The sequence below is a fragment of the Carcharhinus amblyrhynchos genome, chromosome 1 (genome assembly GCF_965287045.1).
Source record: "Carcharhinus amblyrhynchos chromosome 1, sCarAmb.v2.hapA, whole genome shotgun sequence".
Lineage (NCBI taxonomy): Eukaryota > Metazoa > Chordata > Chondrichthyes > Carcharhiniformes > Carcharhinidae > Carcharhinus > Carcharhinus amblyrhynchos.
In genome coordinates this window covers 87,689,805-87,711,266 of record NC_137324.1, presented here as the reverse complement: position 1 = coordinate 87,711,266, position 21,462 = coordinate 87,689,805, and the positions used below count along the sequence as shown (strand labels likewise).

Sequence of the window (21,462 nt, the reverse complement as noted above, 5' to 3'; positions counted from 1 at the left end):
CTGGGAAATTATGTTTAAGTTGCAAAAGTGCACTCTTATGAAGGTACAAGCATCCTTCAGGGAAATGTTCTGTAGCCCATAGAGGGAGATAGAGAGATCTGGACGCCCAGATACATCAATTTTTACAAATTCATGACCAATGCCACAAAGAAATGGTCAGATCGAAGAGAGTGCTAGAATTATGCAGAACCAAGTGTATTATTTTGCCCTATAGTATAGGACAACATATTTTGTTAATGTACAAGATCTTGGTTAAACTTCCGGTAGAATACTGTACCCAGTTTTGATCTCCTCACATAATAGGTGATATTGAGACTTGGAATGTTAAAGGTGGTCAGAAGGTTAATAGCCAGTTTTCTAGTGCATAGCACGGTGGCACAGTGGTTAGCATTGCTGCCTCACAGCGCCAGGGATCCAAGTTCGGTTCCTGGCTTGGGTCACTGTCTGTGTGGAGTTTGCACATTCACCCCATGTCTGCGTGGGTTTCCTCCGCATGCTCCGGTTTCCTTTCACAGACCAAAGGCATGTGGATTAGGTTGAATGGCCATGCTAAATTGCTCCATAGTGTAAGGGGGGATTAGAAGAGTCAACACGTGGGGTTATGAAGATAGGGTCTGGGTGGGATTGTTGTTAATACAGATTTGATGGGCCCAATGGCCTCATTCTGCACAGGGGATTTTATGATCTTAAGGGCATTTTTAGTTTGTCTTGATTCTGGAAGATTGTGGAATACTTATTTTAGAGAAACAAAAATGCTGACCTTATCTACTTCAAGTTTATAAGTCAATGAAGACAAGGTCATGTAGTTGAACTAAGGTAAGGAGGAGCAGTATCATGAACTCATTTCTGTAGGGATAGAACTATGATCAATGTTATGATGTAGTTCTTTTCCCAGAGAACAGTGAATCAGTGGAATAGACTGTCTTGATGGCCAACAACTCACTGAATTATTTCTAGCGAGAGCTGTACCTGTTCTGGACTGGTGCTCCCTCATAAAGTAGGTAACTGTATAATATTAACCAGTCAACAGGGTGGGTCTCGGAGTTGCTCTGATTGCCTGAGTTGGCAAGTAATTTCCAGATGTTTGCCTTCCTACGTGGTCTGGGTTTCTGTCAGGTATTTCGAAAATGGAATTGAAGACAAATAACGACCTGGTTATCAAAGTGCCCTGAGGGAAAGGAGACAGTAGAGATAATGTGAAGGTACTCTAATTGCAGGATGTGACTGTGTCTGTTGGGCCTCAATTATTCATCATATTTATTAATGACTCTCATGATGGAACAGAAAGTCACACATCCAAACTTAATGACAGAATGATAGGTGTTTTGAACACTGTGGATGGAAGCATAAAATTGGAAAGATATTTCACACATTAAGCAAATGTACAAAATAATGGCAAATATAACTATCATCTACTTTATAGGTTAGTGAGAACAGTATTAGTCTAAAGAGGGATTGGTGGGGATGGGTCCTAGTGTAATCATCATTAAAATGTCCTGAACAAATGCAGAAAATAGCCAGAGAGGCTAATGGAATGCTGGCCTATTTAGCTAGAGGAATAGAATATATGATCAGAATCATGTTTCAGAGATACCAAGTAATGAAACAATATTCACCCATGTTAAGCATCATTTGGAAGAAGCATAGAGGTGGTAAGGGCATAGAATGTACTCTACATGGAGAACTTCAATGCCCATCACTAAAAATGGATTGTCCACACCACTATTTACTGAGTTTGCAGAGTCGTAAAGCTGTTAGGCTGGTGAAGCAGCCAACAAGAAAAAAAACATAATTGACTTTGTCCTCGCCAATCTACCTTGTTGCTGGTGCATCTGACCACAGCACTGTTCTTGTGGAGGCAAAATCCTGTCTTCGCACTGAAGATACCCACTGTCATGCTGTGTGCCACCACTGCCATGTAAAATGGAGCAAATCTAGCAATTTAAAAATGGCCACCCATGAGGCATTGTGGGCCAGCAGCACCAGAATTGTATTCAACCACAATCTGTAACTTTATGGCCTGGTTATTCACCCATTCTAACATTACCACCAAGCCAAGGTATCAACCCTGGTTCAATGAGGAGCACGCAAGGGATGCCAGGAGCAGCACCAGGCATACCTGAAAATGGATTACCAACCTGGGGAAGCTACAACACAGGACTACTTGTATGCATCAGTAACATGTTATACATGCAGCTAAGCAACACTGCAAGAAACAGATCAAATCTAAGACCTACAGGCCTGCTACATCCAGCCACGAATGGTCGTAGACAATTAAATAACTAATGGGTGGAAGAGGCTTGACAAATAACTCCATTCTCAGTAATGGGAGAGACCAGCACTGCAGTATAAAAGATAAAGCTGAAGCATCCACAACCAGCTTCAGACAGAGTGGGTGATTCATCTTGGCCTCCTCCCGAGGTTCCCAGCAACACAGGTGCCAGTCTTTAGCCAATTCACTGGACACTGCAGAAGCTATGGGCTTTGACAATATCTGGCAATAGTAGTGAAGTATTTCTGCTCCAAAACTTGCCATGCTCGGAGCCAAAGTACAGCTACAACACTGTCACCTGACAGCGTGAAAGATTTCTCAAGTAGAACATTAGAACATTGAACATTACAGCGCAGTACAGGCCCTTCGGCCCTCAATGTTGCGCCGACCAGTGGAACCAATCTAATGACCCTTTATTCCAATATTATCCATATGCCAATCCAATGACCATTTAAACACCCTTAAAGTTGACGAGTCCACAACTGCTGCAGGCAGGACATTCCATGCCCTTACTACCCTCTGAGTAAAGAACCTACCTCTGACATCTGTCCTATAATTATCACCCCTCAATTTAAAGCTATGTCCCCTCATGTTAGCCATCACCATCCAAGGAAAAAGGCTCTTACTGTCCACCCTATCTGATCATCTTGTATGCCTCAATTAGGTCACCTCTTAACCTTCTTCTCTCTAACAAAAACAACCTCAAGTCCCTCAGCCTTTCCTCGTAAGACCTTCCTACCATAGCAGGCAACATCCTGGTAAACCTCCTCTGCACCCTTTCCAATGCTTCCATATCTTCCTTATAAGTGGCGACCAGAACTGTATGCAATACTCCAAGTGCAGCCGCACCAGAGTTTTGTACAGTTGCAACATGATCTCACGGCTCCAAAATTCAATCCCTTTACCAATAAAAGCTAACACACCGTACGCCTTCTTAACAACCCTATCAACCTGGGTGCCAACTTTCAGGGATCTATGCACATGTACGTCAAGATCTCTCTGCTCGTCCACACTACCAACAGTCCTTCCATTAGCCCTATATTCTGTAATCCTGTTACTCTTTCGAAAGTGAATCACCTCACACTTGTCTGCATTAAAGTCCATTTGCCACCTCTCAGCCCAGCTCTGCAGCTTATCTATGTCCTTCTGCAAACTGTAACATCCATCCTCACTGTCTACAACTCCTCCGACTTTAGTGTCATCTGCAAATTTACTAACCCATCCTTCTACACTCTCATCTAGGTCATTTATGAAAATGACAAACAGCACTGGCCCCAAAACAGATCCCTGTGGTACACCACTAGTAACTGAACTCCAGGTTGAATATTTCCCATCAACCACCACCCTCTGTCTTCTCTCAGCTAGCCAATTCCTAATCCAAACTGTTAAATCACCCACAATCCCACGCATCCGTATTTTCTGTAGTAGCTTACCATGGGGAACCTTATCAAATGCTTTCTAAAATCCATATACATCATGTCCACTGCTTTACCCTTATCCACCTCTTTGGTCACCTTCTCAAAGAACTCGATAAGGTTTGTGAGGCACAACCTACCCTTCACAAAACCGTGTTGACAGCCCTAATCAAATTATTTCTCTCCAGATGATTATAAATCTTATCTCTTATAATCCTTTCCAAAACTTTGCCCACAACAGAAGTAAGGCTCACCGGTCTACACTTCCCAGGATGGTCCCTACTCCGCTTCTTGAACAAGGGGACAACATTTGCTATCCTCCAGTCTTCCGGCACTATATCTGTAGCCAATGACGACATAAAGATCAAAGCCAAAAACTCTGCAATCTCCTCCCTAGCCTCCCAGAGAATCCTAGGGTAAATCCCATCCGGCCCAGGGGACTTATCTATTTTCATACTCTCAAGAATTGTTAACACCTCCTCCTTATGTACCTCAATCCCGTCTAGCCTAAAAGCCTGTATCTCAGTATTCTCAACTACATTGACATTTTCCTGCGTGAACATCGACAAAAAATATTCATTTAGTGCCTCTCCTATCTCTTCAGGCTCCACACACAACTTCCCACTACTGTCCCTAATCTTGCCCAAATCAATCTTTTATTCCTGACATACCTATAGAAAGCTTTAGGGTTCTCCTTGATCCTACCTGCCAAAGTCTTCTCGTGTCCTCTTCTTAACTCTCTTTAGCTCCTTCCTGGCTAATTTGTAACTCTCCAGTGCCCTAACTGAGCCTTCACATCTCATCTTTACATAAGTTTCCTTCTTCCTCTTCACCAGAGATTCAACTTCCTTAGTACACCACGGTTCCCTCGCTCGACCACTTCCTCCCTGCCTGACAGGTACATATTTATCAAGGACTCGCAGTAGCTGCTCCTTGAACAAGCTTCACATTTCAGTTGTTCCCAGCCCCTGCAGTTTCCTACTTCAACCTATGTATCCTAAATCTCGCCAAAGTACATCCTGTCCACAAAATGGACAATTTCAACCTGGTCAATTACTGTCCCAGTCTACTCTCAATTATCAGCAAGTGATGGAAAGAGTTGTCAACAGTGCCATCAGGCTCCACTATTTAGCAATAACCTGTTCACTGATGCTTAGTGTGGATTCTGCCAATTTCACTCAGCTGCTGACCTCATTTCAGTCATAGTCCAAGCGTGGACAAAAGAGCGGAACTCCAGCGATGAGGTTACAGTGACAGCCTTTAACATCAAGGCAGCATTTGATGAAGTGTGACAACGAAGTACCCTTGCAAAACTGAAGTCAATGGGAATCTCCATTGGTTGGAGTCATGCCTGGCACAAAGGAAGATGGTTGTGATTGTAGGAGGTCATTCAGCTGAATCGCAAGACATCATTGCATGAGTACCTCAGGATAGTGTCTGAGGCACAACCATTGTCAGTTGCTTCAGCAATGACTTTTTCTTTATTATATCAGATGTGGGGCTGTTCGCTGATGATTGTACAATGTTCAGCACCATTAGTGGCTCCTCAGATACTGAAGCAGCCTGCACCCAAATGCAGCAAGACAGAGACAACATTCAGGCTTCAGCTGATAAGTGTCAAGTTACAAAGTGTCAAGCAATGATCTTAGCAACAAGAGAGAATCCAAACATTTGGATTCAATCCCCTTGACGTTCAATAGCACTGCCATTGCTGAATGCTCTCTATCAACACTCAGGGCATTACCATCAGTCAGAAACTGAACTACACCCGCCATATGAATACAGGAGGTCAGAGACTGGGAATTCTGTGACATGTAACTCACTTCCTGATTTCCCAAAGTGTGTCCACTGTCTATAAGGCACAAATCAGGACTGAGATAGAATAGTCCCCAATGTGTGCCCCTTCAACAACACTGAAGAAATGACACCATCCAGGACAAAACAGCCCACTTGATTGGCACCTAATTACTACCTTAAACATTCACTCCCTCCAACATTAATGCAAAGTAGCAGCAGTGTGTACCATCTACAAGATGCACTGCAGTAACTGACCAAGGCTTCTTCAATAGTGCCTCCTAAACCCATGACCTCCACCACCTGGAAGGACAAGGGCAGCAGATGCATTGGAACACTATAACTTGCGAGCTCCCCTCCAAGCCACGTACTATCCTGACTTGGAATGGTATCACACTTCTTTCATTATCGCTAGATCAAAACCCTGAAATTCCCTTTCCAACATCACTGCAAGAGCACCTACACCACATAGACTGCTATAGCTTAAGGCAACGGCTCACCACCATTTTCTTAGGGGCGATTAGTGATGGGGAATTAATGATAGCCTAGCATCACATCAGAGGAAGAATACTGCCTTGGAAGACATGTAGCATAGATTTAGAAGCATGATCCCTGGGTTTCCAGAGTTAAAATCAAAGAGCTTTCACCACCTACAGTTATATTCTTTGGATTTTAAAAGGTTCAGAAGTCATCGAATCAAAAGTTTTAAAGGGAACAAAAAGGCCAGAGAGAAACTACTTCTGTTCGCTGGCATGACTTGGAGACATGGTATAAAAATTAGACCTTTCAGGCAAGAAATTACAAAACAATTCTACATACAAAGGGTGGAACATGTTTGTAACTCTCTTGTCCAAATGGTAATTAGCGCAAGACTAATTGTTGCTTTTAAAAAAGAGGATTACAGTTTTTTTTTGCTACCCACAAGGTATTATGGTATTATAGAACAAAGATGGAAAAATGGAATAAAGGCAGATAAATGGCATTAGGTCATTGATCAGTCATGATCTCACTGAATGTTGCAACTGGCCCAACATGTTACTAGCTTCTTCCTGCTCCTATAATATTCCGCCTTTGCCAGGATATCGCATGACTTTTGGGTGAAGCGATGAGTGTATACATTGTGATACACAAGATATCTAAATTGCATGGAACAGGTTAGATATCACTGTTCAGCTTCACATATATGCATGTAGCCATATGTGCAGAGAACATGTCAGAGCTACGGAAGGGCAAAGACTGCCAGTGATTGTGTTTGCTAGTGCTTGACCCAATCTGAGTACAAAGAACTTGTGTGTGATTCAATGGATTATATTTCTGAATCCTTTGTCATGATTTAATGTTACTGGATCCTTAAGAAAAACATTCATTTATTTTCAAATACCTAATTTTCTCCCTCATTACTGAACCCGCAGGGGTTCCTGTTCCAATGATACCAAATGGACTGCAGCAATTCAAGAAGGAGCTCACTATCACATTCTCAATGGTAATTTGGGGGTGGCCAATAAATGCTGGCCTAGCCAGCGACAGTCACACCCCAAGAAAGAATAAAATAAGTCTCACCCAGCTGGCAGATAAATTGTAGAAGTACTGTGTGGGTTTTAAATATAGCTAGTAAACTGGAAAAGAGCACCAAAAGGTCCAGCAGTGACTAAGAATGGAAGCAAACAGATAGTAAGATGCACTTCAAGAAATGAATAGAAGTTGCAAAAATGATACCATAAAAGATGAGAGAATATTACACAATGGTACTTATAACGTATAAAACTAGTATCTAGAGTTAGTGTGCATGATGGGGATATAGTACAAAATGGATGGCACAAAATGAGTTATATGATTGGAGGAGAAGACCTGGGACAAGGTGGCTAAAGAACCATCTGTTTCACATGGACCTTTTCTGCTGCCAATGTCAGCCCCTAATCCTTCCCATTATACCCGTATCACTCCCGCAGTTATGGACTATATGGCCAACGTATAAAAGAAAATAAACAGGAACAATAAATAGAAACCAGACAAAACACAAAAAGGAAGAACAACATGGCACAGATACAAAACAAAAAAGTAGAGCAGTCCAATCTGCACTACAAACTCAACTGTTGAAAGACAGATGGTATAGCCAATGAATTATGAAGATCAACGTTACAAGCCATCTGCTCATGCACGTAAATAAATCTTTCTACAATTGCATTATCTATAACTGACTACTTCGAACACACAAAATTTCATAAATTTTCCCTTGCAAAAAACGTTTTCTTCCAAATAAGAAACTTACGAACGTATCTGTAGGAGGTCTGTTTCTATTTTGTGTCCAGTGTTTCTGAAGATCTGAATGGCAGCTTCTGCTACTTTATCATCTTCCATCTTTAGACATTGCAACAGTGATTCATATGTCTCTGACGAGTGGAAAGAGGTTGGATGCGTGAACGATAAAACCTGCAGGACAGTGATAGGGAGAAGATTCAATTAACTTTTGTTTTTGAACACAACCCCCCCTATTTCTTTTTTTAATAAACCATCTTGCCAAAATAATCTTAAAACAAGACCTAGAAGTTGAATCATGAGAGCAACAAATTACTGAAAGTTTCACAAAGCAAAAAGTTAATTGGAGAATAAAGAGAAATTAGACTAGTTTGCCAAGTTACAAATATTACAGTGACGAGATCGTCGCCATTCTTGGAGGTCCTACACAAATGAAAATGCTGAAACCCAGTGTTTAAACTGGTTTGAAGTTTAGCGTTTCAGTATCTAAACTTTTCATAGGTGAATACCTTAAGCAACTCCAAGCCTGCCCTGATTGCAGAATCAGGTGTCACACCTTCTTCTTCATCATCTGCAGTCCCTTCTATGGATTTGTTCATCAGTTTCACTAAAGAGCTGCAAAATACACAAAACATCTGTAGCTTAACAGTTAAGGCTATTTGAATTAAAACAAGTGAATTGTAGGAATGCAGACTTTTTATGAACTGCATATAACTTAGGGAGCAGTTTCCATGTTTTCCTTCTACCTGTGAACTCATGTGGGTTTTTTTTTGTGTTGACGGCAAAATATAAATGCAAATTGTTTTAATTACCAGAGACTGCTTTGCGGGGTGCTAAATTAGATGATCCAGAATCTCATTTTATCATATTACCTATTCAAAGATAGACATACTGGGTCATGTGATATTAGCATGGGAACGGCCGCATTTCCTCAAGATCTGGCGCTATTCATCTCCCAATCCTTTTTTCATTCTCATTCGCAACGTATAATTATTTAATTTCAGAAAGTATACTCCATACTATGGGCATGGAAAATCCTGGTTAAATTTTTGATACTGGAGAGCCTAGTAAAGTCAAGAAAATCCTTGTTTGATCATAATGGTTGGAGGTGGCTGGGGTTGGGCCTTGTTCGCAGTGGCAAGTTTGCTGGTGAACAGGCTCATGCTTTGGCAGCATCATGTATATTGAAATGATGGTTGCCCTTTAACTAAAGTTTTGGATGACAGTCTCAGCTCCCTGGCACAGATCATTGGTGCCCACAACAATGAACTGCAAAATATCCAAAAGAAAATGTTTGAAGAGAAAAGAATCCTGTTAGTCAAGCGTGCAGTTTCCTTAGTGGGGACTCACTTTCAGTCCTTGGAAATCATACTGCATGCTATGTAAACAGCCTGGTTAAATCAAATAGAAGGAATGTCTGTGCACCAGCCTGCACCCACCCCCCAAAAGGAACTGGGGATGAATTCCCCATGCAGTAGTCTGAATTTGAGAACTGGCTGCCATGCTTTCACAACCTCCATTTGAAGGCTGCGTGTTTCAAGTTCGATGGAATTTCTAGATGAATTCTTGATATTGCTCAACAATCATTTCACAGCTTTGGCCTTTTCAAGCTCAACAGATGGTTGTAACATCCTGCAGTTCATCACTAACCCTGGACTTTTATTCCTTGTGATTGTACTCCTGATTTTATAACATTGTCTGTTATTCTGACAAGGGTGCATGTTGTATGAGCACTTAGGCATACATCAGCTGTTATCCTTTAAAGATCAGGGGTGTTTTCTTATGATGGAAGTTATCCATCAGTATGCTCTGACAGTGGACTAAAGGAGACCTTAGTTTAGAGTATGATACCATTTGAATTTAATTTTAGTCTTGAAGTGTGGTACTGGGGGAGTAAGATGGGTAATATGGTCTGCCCACTGTGCAGCGTGGAGATATTTCCTTGACTGTGGACCGATAATGGGTCTCCTTTGTTCTACTGGGGAGCATGCTAGGTTGGTTGCATGACATTAGGGTTATGCAATATTTAGTCTTTTTATTTTGTTGTGCTGTAATCCTTGCATTTACTATGAAGTATATTTTTTGGTACCCTTTGCTCTGTTTATGGATGAGTGGCGCCACAGCAGGATAGTGGTAATGGCTTGTAATCCTCAAAGTAGATGAGAAAAAACCCTGGGGTTAAAGAATCCCTGATGGTCTCCTGTTAAGGTACAGACAGACTGGGTTTTATTGTCATGGGAGAAATATATTTTGGTGCACACTTTGGCATGGTCATAAATCCTTGGTTATCCTGTTTTCTTGGGTTGGCTCCCATATTTCCTTGGCTGCGCGAATAGTGACTACGACTACATGGTATTTTGTGTTTTGGAATATACAGAAACATATAGTGAGTATATTATCATGATGTCAGGGTTTCTTTGATGAGGCGAAATGGTGGTGTCGTGTTGATAACATAAGAACATAAGAAATAGGATCAGGAGTAGGCCATCTAGCCCTTCGAGCCTGCCCCACCATTCAATAAGATCATGGCTGATCTGAAGTGGATCAGTTCCACTTTCCCGCCTTCTCCCCATAACCCTTAATTCCCTTGGTGGGGTTTGAGCAGCATCCTCAGTTAGGGGTCTTAGGATGCTGACTTGAGTCTTGTTAGGTTGTGTCTGACCCCACGGGCGATTCTGTATGTTGCATAGCTCTGTATGTGGGTGAGGGTATGCTCCACTGTGCCACGTGGTCATGGCTTTATCTTGTCATCCTGATATTCCCTGCTGTTTGTCAATGTATAATCTGATCCAATTGTGTTAGTTTTTTTCTGTCTCTTCCTACAGGTATTTATTTAAAAATTGTTTTGCTGTACTGTACCAATCCTTGAGAATTTGTTGTGTTGTTAAAAATGAAAAACCTTCAATAAAAATAATTTAAAAAGATGGGCAATAAATGTGACAATAAATCTGATATTTCAGGAATCCTGGAAAATGAAAATAACTGCTTCAAACTCCAATTTTGGTGCTTGTCAGCAAAAAAGCTGATAAGATTGTGTCCAATTTTTCTGCAGTTAGACATGGCAGGAATACAAGCCCCTGAGTATATGCCTTGATCCTTAAGAAACGGTTGCAGGGATGGTTATCCTCTGAGTAGGTGCTCTTGACACAGCAATTACATCCCCTAATTAGCCCTGCCCATCATGGCGAATGAAACTCTCCATTATATAGCTGACAAGAGTATCAGAAACTTGGGAATTCAGTTGCTTCAGAGATTTTCACTCTAATTCATTTTACTGCTAGCTCACACCCAGCTTCTGGATTTGGATTTACAGTATAGTCAGTACAACGTGAAATAATTTACTTCTAATGCTAAGTTGCAGTATATATAGAACTGAAACACTGTACATAAAGTGAGTTCAACCTTAAAAAAACAATGACAGAACCAGTAAGGTAATGAACCATCAAGTAATGTTACACTTGAATGAAAGAGAAAATAAGTTGATTCAAGTATTAATGTTAATTAAATAATATCTTTCACTCTTAACAGTTAAACAGTTTCTTCCAAAAAATATTAAAGGGATGCATGCACCAGAGAGAAGTGAGTGCGCGTGTGGTTGATAGACGCATGAGGGTGTATGTGGCCTGCGTGCGTGTGGCACACGTTTGCGCTTCCTAATAAACCCACACTGTATCACAAGACTATCAATTCTACGTGATTTCTAATTCTATCTTGTTCGTTAGAAGCTTACCCACCACTGATATTAAACCAACTGGTTTGTGATTGCTGGGGCTTTTCTTACAACCTTTTTTGAACAAGTGCGTAACATCTGCAATTCTCCACTCCTTTGGCACCCCTCCCGGATTCAGAAAAGACTGGAAGAACCTGGGCAGCACCCCTGGAATTTCTGTTTTCACTTCCTTCAATATTCTTGGGTGCATCTCATCTGATTGCAGTTCTTTTCAAGTGCCAACAGTCCATTTAACACTTCCCTTTAATGAATTTGGACTCTTCCAGAGAGTTTCCTTGTCTGTTGCCACAACCTGGGGCTCATCTACTTCCTTGGTACAGACAGATGCAAAGTATCAGCCAAGTCTCAAGCCTCCATCTATAAATTTCCTTGATCAACCCTACTCCTTTGACCACCCTTTTATGATTTATACACAGAGACTTTGGGATTCCCCTTTATTTTGGCTGCTCGTTTCTCTCATAACACCTCTTTGTTTCCCTAATGTGTTTTTTCACCTCGCCCTCTGAACTATCTTTATTCCTCTTGGTTCTCAACTATACTTTTTAACAGACACCTGTCATAAGCACACTTTTTCTTACTTAATTTCTATCTCATTCTTCATCTAGGGAGCTCTGGATTTATTTGCCCTACCTTTCCCTTTTAAGGGAATATACTCCCACTGTGCTCCAACCATTTCTGCTTTGAAGGCAAGTCATTATTCAGTTAGTTTTCCCCTCCAACTTTTCATTCTAGTCTAACTGGCCACACACCGTTCTTACCCATTGAAGCCAACTCTCTCCCAGTTAATGATTTTTATTCTGGATTGCCTATTATTCTTCTCTATTATTATCCTAAACTTTATAATATAATGATCACTAAATGTTCCCCCACTGACACATGATCTACTTGGCCCACCTCATTTCCAACAACTAGGTCTAACAGTGCATCCTTTCTTGTTGGACTGAACATGTACACTGTCAAAGATGTGCCCGAACACAATGTAGAAATTTTTGCCCTTATCTGCCCTTTACATTATCACTGTTGCACTCCAAATTCAGGTCATTTGAAGTTCCCCATTATAATTACTCTGATGTTCGCACCTCTCTAATTCACACAACAAATATTCCAGCCATATACCTAGCATTAACAAACTTTGCAAAATACTGTTTTACAAATAACAAATATTTTGAAAAGCATACCTTATAGCTTCTGAATCAATGTGCACTGGTGCAATCCTCTCCAGTAGGAATTTCACCATTTCCAAGAAGGGATTAGTGGGCTGTTTGGGATTTGCTAGTTTACGTGTAATTTCTCTCTAATAAAAAGGAAAAGTATTATTTAGTGATGGTGTAGTGGTAATATTAATGGGCTAGTAATCCAGAGGCCTGGACAATACTCCAGAAAGAATAGCAGGCAGTGGAATTCAAATTTTAATTCATAATCCTGTTATAAAAAAAGCCAGTTTCAATAATAGTGACCATCAAACTGCTGGATTGTCATATAAACTTATCACATGCACTAATGCCCATCAGGGAAGGAATCTGCTTTCCTTACTAAGTCTGGCCTGTATGTAACTTCAAACCCAATGTGGTTAATACTTATCTGTCCTGTGAAATGACCCTGCACAGTCCTTTCAGAGAAAGGGCACTATTTTCACACAGAGCACTCTCCATCATGCTGTGTACTACAACATAGGACAGATTCAGAACAGATCTAGCAGTTGAAAAAAGGCATTGGTATCAACAAAGCGCAAAGTGCCAGAATAGTATTCCACCACTGTAACTGCATGGTCCGTCACACTAGTCAGCCTACCAGTCCAGTCAAGGAATCAACCTGGATTCAGTGCGAAGTGCAGAAGAGCATACCAGGCATAGCTAAAAATGAGGTGCCAACTGGGAAAACCATCACACAGGACTACTTGTATGCCAAACAGTGAGGGTTGGATACAGGGCAAAGTGATCCCACAATCAATGGAGCTGATCAAAGTTCTACAGTCCTGCATCAGTGTTCCTTCAGTGTCACAGGACTAAAAACCTGGAAACCCACTTCTAAGTGTGGGAGAATCTGCATCAGATACACAGCAGTGGTTCAAGATGACAGTTCACCACCACCTTCTGAAGGACATTTTGGAATGGGAAACAAATGCTAGCCTCGCCTGCAATGCTCATATTACAAAAACAAGAAAAACGTTGCAAAAAAAGTGCAAAAAATTACTAGTGCAGAAATAGCCATAATTAATAGTTATTCATAATTTGCTATTTTTAGTGATAAGTTAGTTATGATTCTAAGCAGTGGATTAACAATTATCAATGCACTGTACCACTAAGTGCAAGGACATACAAATAAACATAAGTGCCACCTGTTAAGTATTTCACAAGTAGAATTAATCTTTTTTTTAAAAAATTAGTGTTGTTGGTTATTGCTTTCAATCATTCAGATCATTTTAAAGGTGGAACAAGAATCTATCACAGGCTTGTCCAACCTTTAGCCCGTGAGTCATTATCCGGCCCATAGAGCAAGTGTTCAAAATCCAGGTAAGGACAAGTTAACGACTGAGAAAAGAGCTGCTCCTCTAGTCACCTGCTCATTTCTCTATCCTATTCGTGACCCTATCAACAGCAAATGTGGAACAGAAGCTGTGTCTAATTGGAGGAGCAGCAAGCAATGTGCTTCGTTCAATGGGGTTGGGTGCAAGCAGGGAAGAGAGAGGTGCCAGTCAGGTTGGCGCGTGATTCCCCACCTGTGGGGCGAGGTTAAGATAAGGCCCTCATTATGAGTCAGGATGGCAGAGTGACAGTTGCTGCAGCAGAGGGATCAGAGCAGAGTGGAGTAGTTCTGGTAGTTTTGAGAAAATAAGCATTTTGGGTAAGACGGACACAAACACATTCATGCTCTAATGGTCATCTTTATTACTCGTTCATTTAAAAAAAATGATAAATTTATTGCTTTGACAATTTGTTTTGTTCAGATGGTTGTTTCCTTTCTCCACATTTCCATTTTCTTTTGAAAGTCATAGAATTAGAGAACCACACACACTGCAGAAGAGTGCTGTACCAAATCTAATCTGTCCAAAATTTGCTCATCAGGCCCTTGAATGAGAAAATACTTGAACCACAGCCACTCATGTGAAATGGTTGGACAAGCTTGACTAATCAGAACTTTTACTCAACTGGCAGACATTCTGGAAAAATCAAAGCTGCTCAGGACATGTCTTGAGAATATGGTGAAGTATGGTACAGAATGGTGACATTTGTGCTGATGGAAGGATGGTATTTGTAGAGTCAGAGACCATCAATTAGACTTTACCTTCATCCATTGTTTTGAACAAAGTTAGGGTGATGGTTAGTTCCTTTCAAAATGGAGAACATCCTTAAAGGAACTTTGAAGCATGTTTTATGCAAAGGTTTATTTTCTTTGCGACCAACGTCATTTGATTTTTGTTGAGATGTCAAAGGTGTATAGGGTGAATGCAGTAACCATACAGCTTTGAATTTTTCGTTCTATATGCTTGCAAATAAAATTGTGAGCAGGGTTGAAGAGAATCTACATTCTTGTTAATTTAAACAAAAATACACTAAGCTTTACACCCAAAGAGTAATAAATCCAAACTTTTGAGAAATATACCAAATTAATATTTGAGTGCGAAGAAACAGATTGCATGTCTGCTGAAAAAGTGTGTTGAAGGAACACAGGGCCAAAATTTGCCATCAAAATAACAGTAAGGCGAATTGCTTTCACTGTTATTTATATCTATATGGTACAGCAATTTCAAGCAAACAACAGATATGTGGATAAATCTGAATATCTTAATGTTGGTGTCTGAGCTGCACCACTCCATCACTAGCTTTCTATAAATGGCATTTAACACATGGCAATAAATGGCATTCCACTGCCTCATACCACTGCCATATACGGAATGCAGTACTGCATTAAACTGGTAGATATGAACCAAATTCATCATAGATACTTCAGGCTACTAATTATAAACAGAAGTACCCATTCAACAATGTGGTAAATTTATGACTGCCAATCACCCTTTATCGCACTGAAAATTAACCATTATAAAGCTCTGTCCTTCAGTTTATGAATTATTTTAAGAGATTTATAAAATGTCAAAATTGTAATTTTACATTTCTTTCTATTTCCGTTTCTGCCACTTCCTTCTCTCACAATCAAATCTTTTATTTCCCTTTCTGTGTCTGATCTGGTATTAGATTTGCCCTTTTCAATTGTTCAGCACTAAGCAAAATATTGTGGGTGCTGGAATCTGAAATAGAAACAAAATGCTGGAAAATCTCAGTAAGTCTAACAGCATCTGTGCAGAGAGAACACAGCCAACATTTCAAGTCAGGATGATAATTCGTCAGAGCTGAGGATAAATAAAATAGGATGTGATTTATACTAGAAGCCTGAGGGTGAGTCATGGGCAAAAAGTCAAAGGGAGTGCAAATGGTAATGATAAAGGTTCAGAATGGTGCTAATAGCATCCAATAAAAAATCAGAATGTGTAAATGGCAGAACAAAGGTGCAGCATGTCAAAGTACAGCCTGTGGCAGATAGCCCAAGAAGGGTGGGGGAACAAACTCGAAGTGGATTTACAAATGAAACAATGGAAGAAATTAAAGTTAAAAATATATAGGAATATAAAGTAATAAAAATGGATTAATAAGATAAGAAGAAATAAAGTAAAGAATGTCTATGACATCTTGGTCAAACACACAACCATCCCAGCTACAGTATAAGTCTCATTCTATTTTCTTTGTCTTCAGCTCTGAAGTAGTATCACCCAGACTCAAAATGTTGGCTCTATTTTCTCTTCACAAATGCTGCCAGAACTGCTGAGATGTGTGAGCATTTTCTGTTTTTGGCTCAGTTTTTCAGCTTTTTATTTTCCAATCCTTAAACATTACAGGTTATGGTGATGTCTTGTTGGTTGCACTTTTCATTCAGATCCCAAATGATGTTTTCCTCTGCACCACTGTCAGTTTGCACTTCAAAAAACTTTGTGGCCAGAAACCTTTTCAGCTGAAGGATGTAGGTGCATATCTAAATTGTGGCAGATCACATGCCCTGCTACAACAAAATACAGCGCACTATGCTACGAAATTGACAGCACTAAAACAGGATATTTGGTGCAAAAACAAAACGCCAGAAAATCTCAGCAGATCTGACAGCACCTGTGGGGTGAGAACAGAACCAATGTTTGACATTGTCATTAATTAACCGTATTAATGATGATTAACAATCTGCTTTTTCAACAAAGCAAAAAAAAACTTTACAAATGAATCTCTCCCACTTGGGTAAAATGTAGCCTTGTGCTCACATTTGCTTAACCTTATGCTTCTTTACCAACTGGCTGAAAAAAATGAAGATACCAACATGAGGGCAACATGTTAATTATTATTTAATATTATTATTAATCCATTGGAGGTTTTAATAGGTTACGGTAACCATGGTGCACAAACGTTGTAATGAACCTAGTCAAAAAGAAAAATAAAGCATACAAAAGGTTCAGAGAGCTGGGAGATGTTAGGGATGGCTTATAGGAAGGAACTTAAGGAGGAAATTAGGAGAGCCAGAAAGGGGTCATGAGAAGGCCTTAGCAGATAAGATTAAGGAGAACCCTAAGGCGTCCTACAAATATGTGAAGAGTAAAAGGATGAGATGTGAAGGAATAGGACCGATAAAATATGAAGGTGGTAAAGTTTGTACAGAACCAGTGGAAATAGCAGAGGTGCTTAATGAATACTTTACCTTGGTAATCACAGTTGAAAAAGATCTGGGTGGTTGTACTGCAGGCTTGCGGCGGACTGAAAAGATTGAGTATGTGGACATTAAGAAAGAGGATGTGTTGGAAGTTTTGAATAGCATCAAGATAGATAAATCGCCGGGACCAGATGGGATGTACCCCAGGTTACTGTGGGAGGCCAGGGAAGAGATTACAGAGCCTCTGGTGATGATCTTTGCGTCGTCAATGGAGACTGGAGAGGTTGCAGAGGATTGTGAATGCGGTTCCTATATCCTGCTGGTTTGAATACACCGGAGGGTTTGGGCAATAGCTACCTGATTGGTCTGCAGCATTCTGGCTGCCAGTCTAATTGTGGCACTATCAATTCAAACCTCTCCCGCAGAAAAAACAAAGCACATCCATCTGACCCATTGTAATGTTCCACATCCAAGCAAGGAGATGATGGCTTAGGAAAGAAGGTTGAATGATAGCCTAACCCACTGAGAATTGGCTGGAAGGTATCAAAGTAATGGTCCACTTCTTGCAGACACAAAATATCTGGGTGGTACGTCAGAATCTCCTCCAAGATAAGGTATTACGTTCTGACCAGTTCAAAGCTTCCCTTGGACACTTTATAAAATTGTCCTTCCATTCTCCAAGAGCTTGTGCTAGAATGTTCCATTGCAGGACTTTGACCGGACGAGAGTCATTGGCAAGATTACGTTTCTTTAGAAACAAAAAAATCTCGCTGAAGTCTGGGTGGACGGTTTTCAAGGACCTGCTGGCATTCTTTAAGGAGATCTTTGGGGTCCGTTGGATCAACGGGTTCCAAGTCTGTCTCTACACCATACTCCCGTGGCTGTGATATTCTGTTATTGGTTAAAGTTGAAGCCAGAGCACTGTACAACCTGTTGGTACTGGTTCCCATGGAACACAAGGGATGACAGACCCACTCCCAGCACCACCCTCTGACGCGCAGGCACGATTACTACACACTTCAAGCATCACTCCTGTGACGTGCAGGTGCGGCTGCCCTGCTCCAAACCTTCACCAATCGAGGGATTTGAGTTTAGGAGCTGGGAGATAATGCTGCAGCTTTATAAGACCCTGGTCAGACCCCACTTGGAGTACTGTGCACAGTTCTGGTCGCCTCATTACAAGAAAGGTGTGGAAGCTATTGAAAGGGTGCAGAGGAGATTTACAAGGATGTTGCCTGGATTGGGTGGCATGCCTTATGAGGATAGGTTGAGGGAACTCAGTCTTTTCTCCCTGGAGAGACAAAGGATGAGAGGTGACCTGTTAGAGGTTTATAAGATGTTGAGAGGTATAGATCGGGTGGATTCTCAGAGGCTATTTCCCATGGTTGAAATGGTCGCTACGAAAAGACACAGGTTTAAGGTGCTGGGGAGTAGGTACAGAGCAGCTGTCGGGGTAAGTTTTTCACTCAGAGTGGTGGGTGAGTGGAATCAGCTGCTGTCAGTGGTGGCGGAGGCGAATTCGTTAGGGTCTTTTAAGAGACTTCTGGATGAGTACATGGGATTTAATAGAACTGAGGGTTATAGGTAGGCCTAGTAGGTAGTGATATGATCAGTGCAACTTGTGGGCCGAAGGGCCTGTTTGTGCTGTAGTTTTTCTGTGTTCTATATTCAAGAAAGGGAATAGGGATAGCCTAGGAAATTACCGTCCAGTGAGTCTAACCTCAGTGGTTGTTAAGTTGATGGAGAAGATCCTGAGGGACAGGATTTATGAACATTTAGAGAAATTTAGTATGATCAAAAGTAGTCGGCATGGCTTTGTCAAAGGCAGATCGTGCTTTACGAGCCTGGTTGAGTTCTATGAAAATGTGACTAAATACGTTGATGGAGGAAACGCGTTAGATGTGATTTACATGGACTTCAGCAAGGCGTTCGATAAGGTCCCACATGCAAGACTTCTTGAGAAAGTGAGAGAGCATGGGATCCAACAGGTTGTTGCCTTGTGGATCCAGAACTGGCTTGCCCGCAGAAGGCAGAGAGTGGTTGTAGATAGGTCTTTTTCTGCATGGAGGCCAGTCACCAGTGGAGTGCCCCAGGAATCTGTTCTGGGATCCTTGCTGTTTGTAATTTTCATAAATGACCTGGATGAGGAAGTGGAGGGATGGGATGGTAAGTTTGCAGACGACACGAAGGTTGGTGGTGTTGTGGATAGTTTGGAGGGATGTCAGGAATTGCAGCGCGACATAGACAGGATGCAAGGCTGGGCGGAGAAGTGGCAGATGGACTTCAACCCGGATAAATGTGTCGTGGTCCATTTTGGCAGGTCAAATGGGACGAAGGAGTATAATATCAAGGGTAAGACTCTTAGCAGTACAGAGGCTCAGAAGGACCTTGGGGTCCGGGTCTATAGGACTCTTAAACTGGCTTTGCAGGTAGAGGATGTGGTTAAGGCGTATGGTGTGCTGGCCTTCACCAATCGAGGGATTGAGTTTAGGAGTCGGGAGATAATGCTGCAGCTTTATAAGACTCTAGTCAGACCTCTCGTGGAATACTGTGCTCAGTTCTGGTCGCCTCATTACAGGAAGGACGTGGAAGCTATTGAATGGGTGAAGAGGAGATTTACAAGGATGTTGCCTGGATTGGGTGACATACCTTATGAGGGAACTCGGTCTTTTCTCCTTAGAGAGATGAAAGATGAGAGTTGACCTGACAGAAGTGTACAAGACGTTGAGAGGTATAGATCGGGTGGATTCTCAGAGGTTTTTTCCAAGGGCTGGAATGGTTGGTACGAGAGGGCACAGGTTTAAGGTGCTGGGGAGCAGGTACAGAGGAGATGTCAGGGATAAGTTTTTCACTGGGTGGTGGGTGAGTGGAATCGGCTGCTGTCGGTGGTAGTGGAGGCAAATTCGATAGGGTCTTTCAAAAGACTTCTGGATGAGTACATGAAATTGAGAAATTGAAATTGAGGGTTACAGGTAAGCGTAGTAGGTAGGGATATCATCGGCACAACTTGTGAGCCGCAGGGCCTGTTTGTGCTGTAGTTTTTCTATGTTCTATGTTTTGAATCTAGATGGCCCTTCATCAGAGTGATTGGTGTGTCATGTGCCTATGCCAGTGTTCATGTTCCACACAGGTCTTTTCCCACTTTCCTTTATCTCAATCCATCAAGATATCCTTCTATCCCTCCCTCACTTACATTTAACTCCCCCTTAAAACAGCTTATCGTTAATGAAATTGTACCTTATCAACATATTTAATAAGACAAAAGGCACATAAAGTAATAACGTCCCCTTACCACACAGACTTCTGCTTGTTTACACGAACATGCTGGGCTAATCAGCAGCTCCAATTGAGCCCGTAGCCTCTCATCATCACCCAGGACCTGGTTAAACTTCTTCATAAAATCTTGTGCCTTTCCTGGGTCCGGCAAATTTTCTGTTCAAAAAACACAGCAAATTTTGAATTCGTTGATAGTAATCAACACTCACTGCTTACAGCAGCTGGAATTTTTAATTTTATTAAAAATTATTGAACATTTCCAAAATCCAATTTAATTTGTCAATATCTCTAATCTCTGCACCTATAAATTTCAAAGAGGTAGGTTACTTACCCCTAAGCAATTTGGCTTTGCTCTTCAATTAAGTTATCTTCTACATACCAGGAAAATTAAACTGAGAAACCAAAGGGATATTTGCCCCTTTAGGAAATTTTTCAAATGAAACCCGTGACCTCCTCAGCCCACGCTCTAAAACGGTGTTGCCCTCATGTTGGTATCTTCATTTTTTCTTCAGCCAGTTGGTAAAGAAGCATAAGGCTAACCAAATGTGAGCACAAGGCTACATTTCACCCAAGTGGGAGGGTTTCATTTGTAAAGGTTTTTTTTGCTTTGTTGAAAAAGCAGATAGTTAGTCATCAGTAATATGGTTAACTAATGACAACAACATATGTTACTTGCCATTTAAAAGTTTCATTATTTCTATAATTAAAATGAAAACAAAGCATGCATGTATACCATCGGCAAATAAACTGAAGAACTTCCAAGTGGCCTCCAGACCAATGTCCAGAGAGAAGGTGGGTGTGAAATAAAGATACATGGAAGATAACTGCTAGAAGAATGATTGCTAGGCCCAATGGAGAAGAAACTAACTTTGTTCTTTAGTCACTATTTTTCACGTACCATGGGTCTTAAAACAGCCCATCTCTGGAAGAGAATACAATATTTGATTATGGTCTAAAAAAGGTCAAAGCTTTGTCAAAATGCAGATGCTAAGGTATTCCACCATGCTATCAGCCAAGGAACATTTTTAAAGCTT

General features: G+C 41.1%; 1 protein-coding gene and 1 pseudogene across 4 annotated transcripts in view; both read right to left on the bottom strand.

Annotated features, from left to right (window-relative positions):
- The window catches only part of pds5a (PDS5 cohesin associated factor A), a 219,673-nt gene that overhangs the window by 59,087 nt on the left and 139,124 nt on the right, over positions 1-21,462 (bottom strand). For all 4 annotated transcript variants that reach the window (XM_080188570.1, XM_080188561.1, XM_080188579.1 and 1 more), the window contains exons 16-19: positions 20,445-20,584; positions 12,646-12,761; positions 8,247-8,352; positions 7,751-7,911 (exon numbers count right to left, since the gene is read on the bottom strand). In XM_080188570.1, coding sequence (XP_080044696.1) covers positions 7,751-7,911; positions 8,247-8,352; positions 12,646-12,761; positions 20,445-20,584 — 523 coding nt within the window. The remainder of the gene's footprint in view (positions 1-7,750; positions 7,912-8,246; positions 8,353-12,645; positions 12,762-20,444; positions 20,585-21,462) is intronic.
- LOC145348356 (nocturnin pseudogene) lies at positions 17,462-18,102 on the bottom strand (annotated as a pseudogene).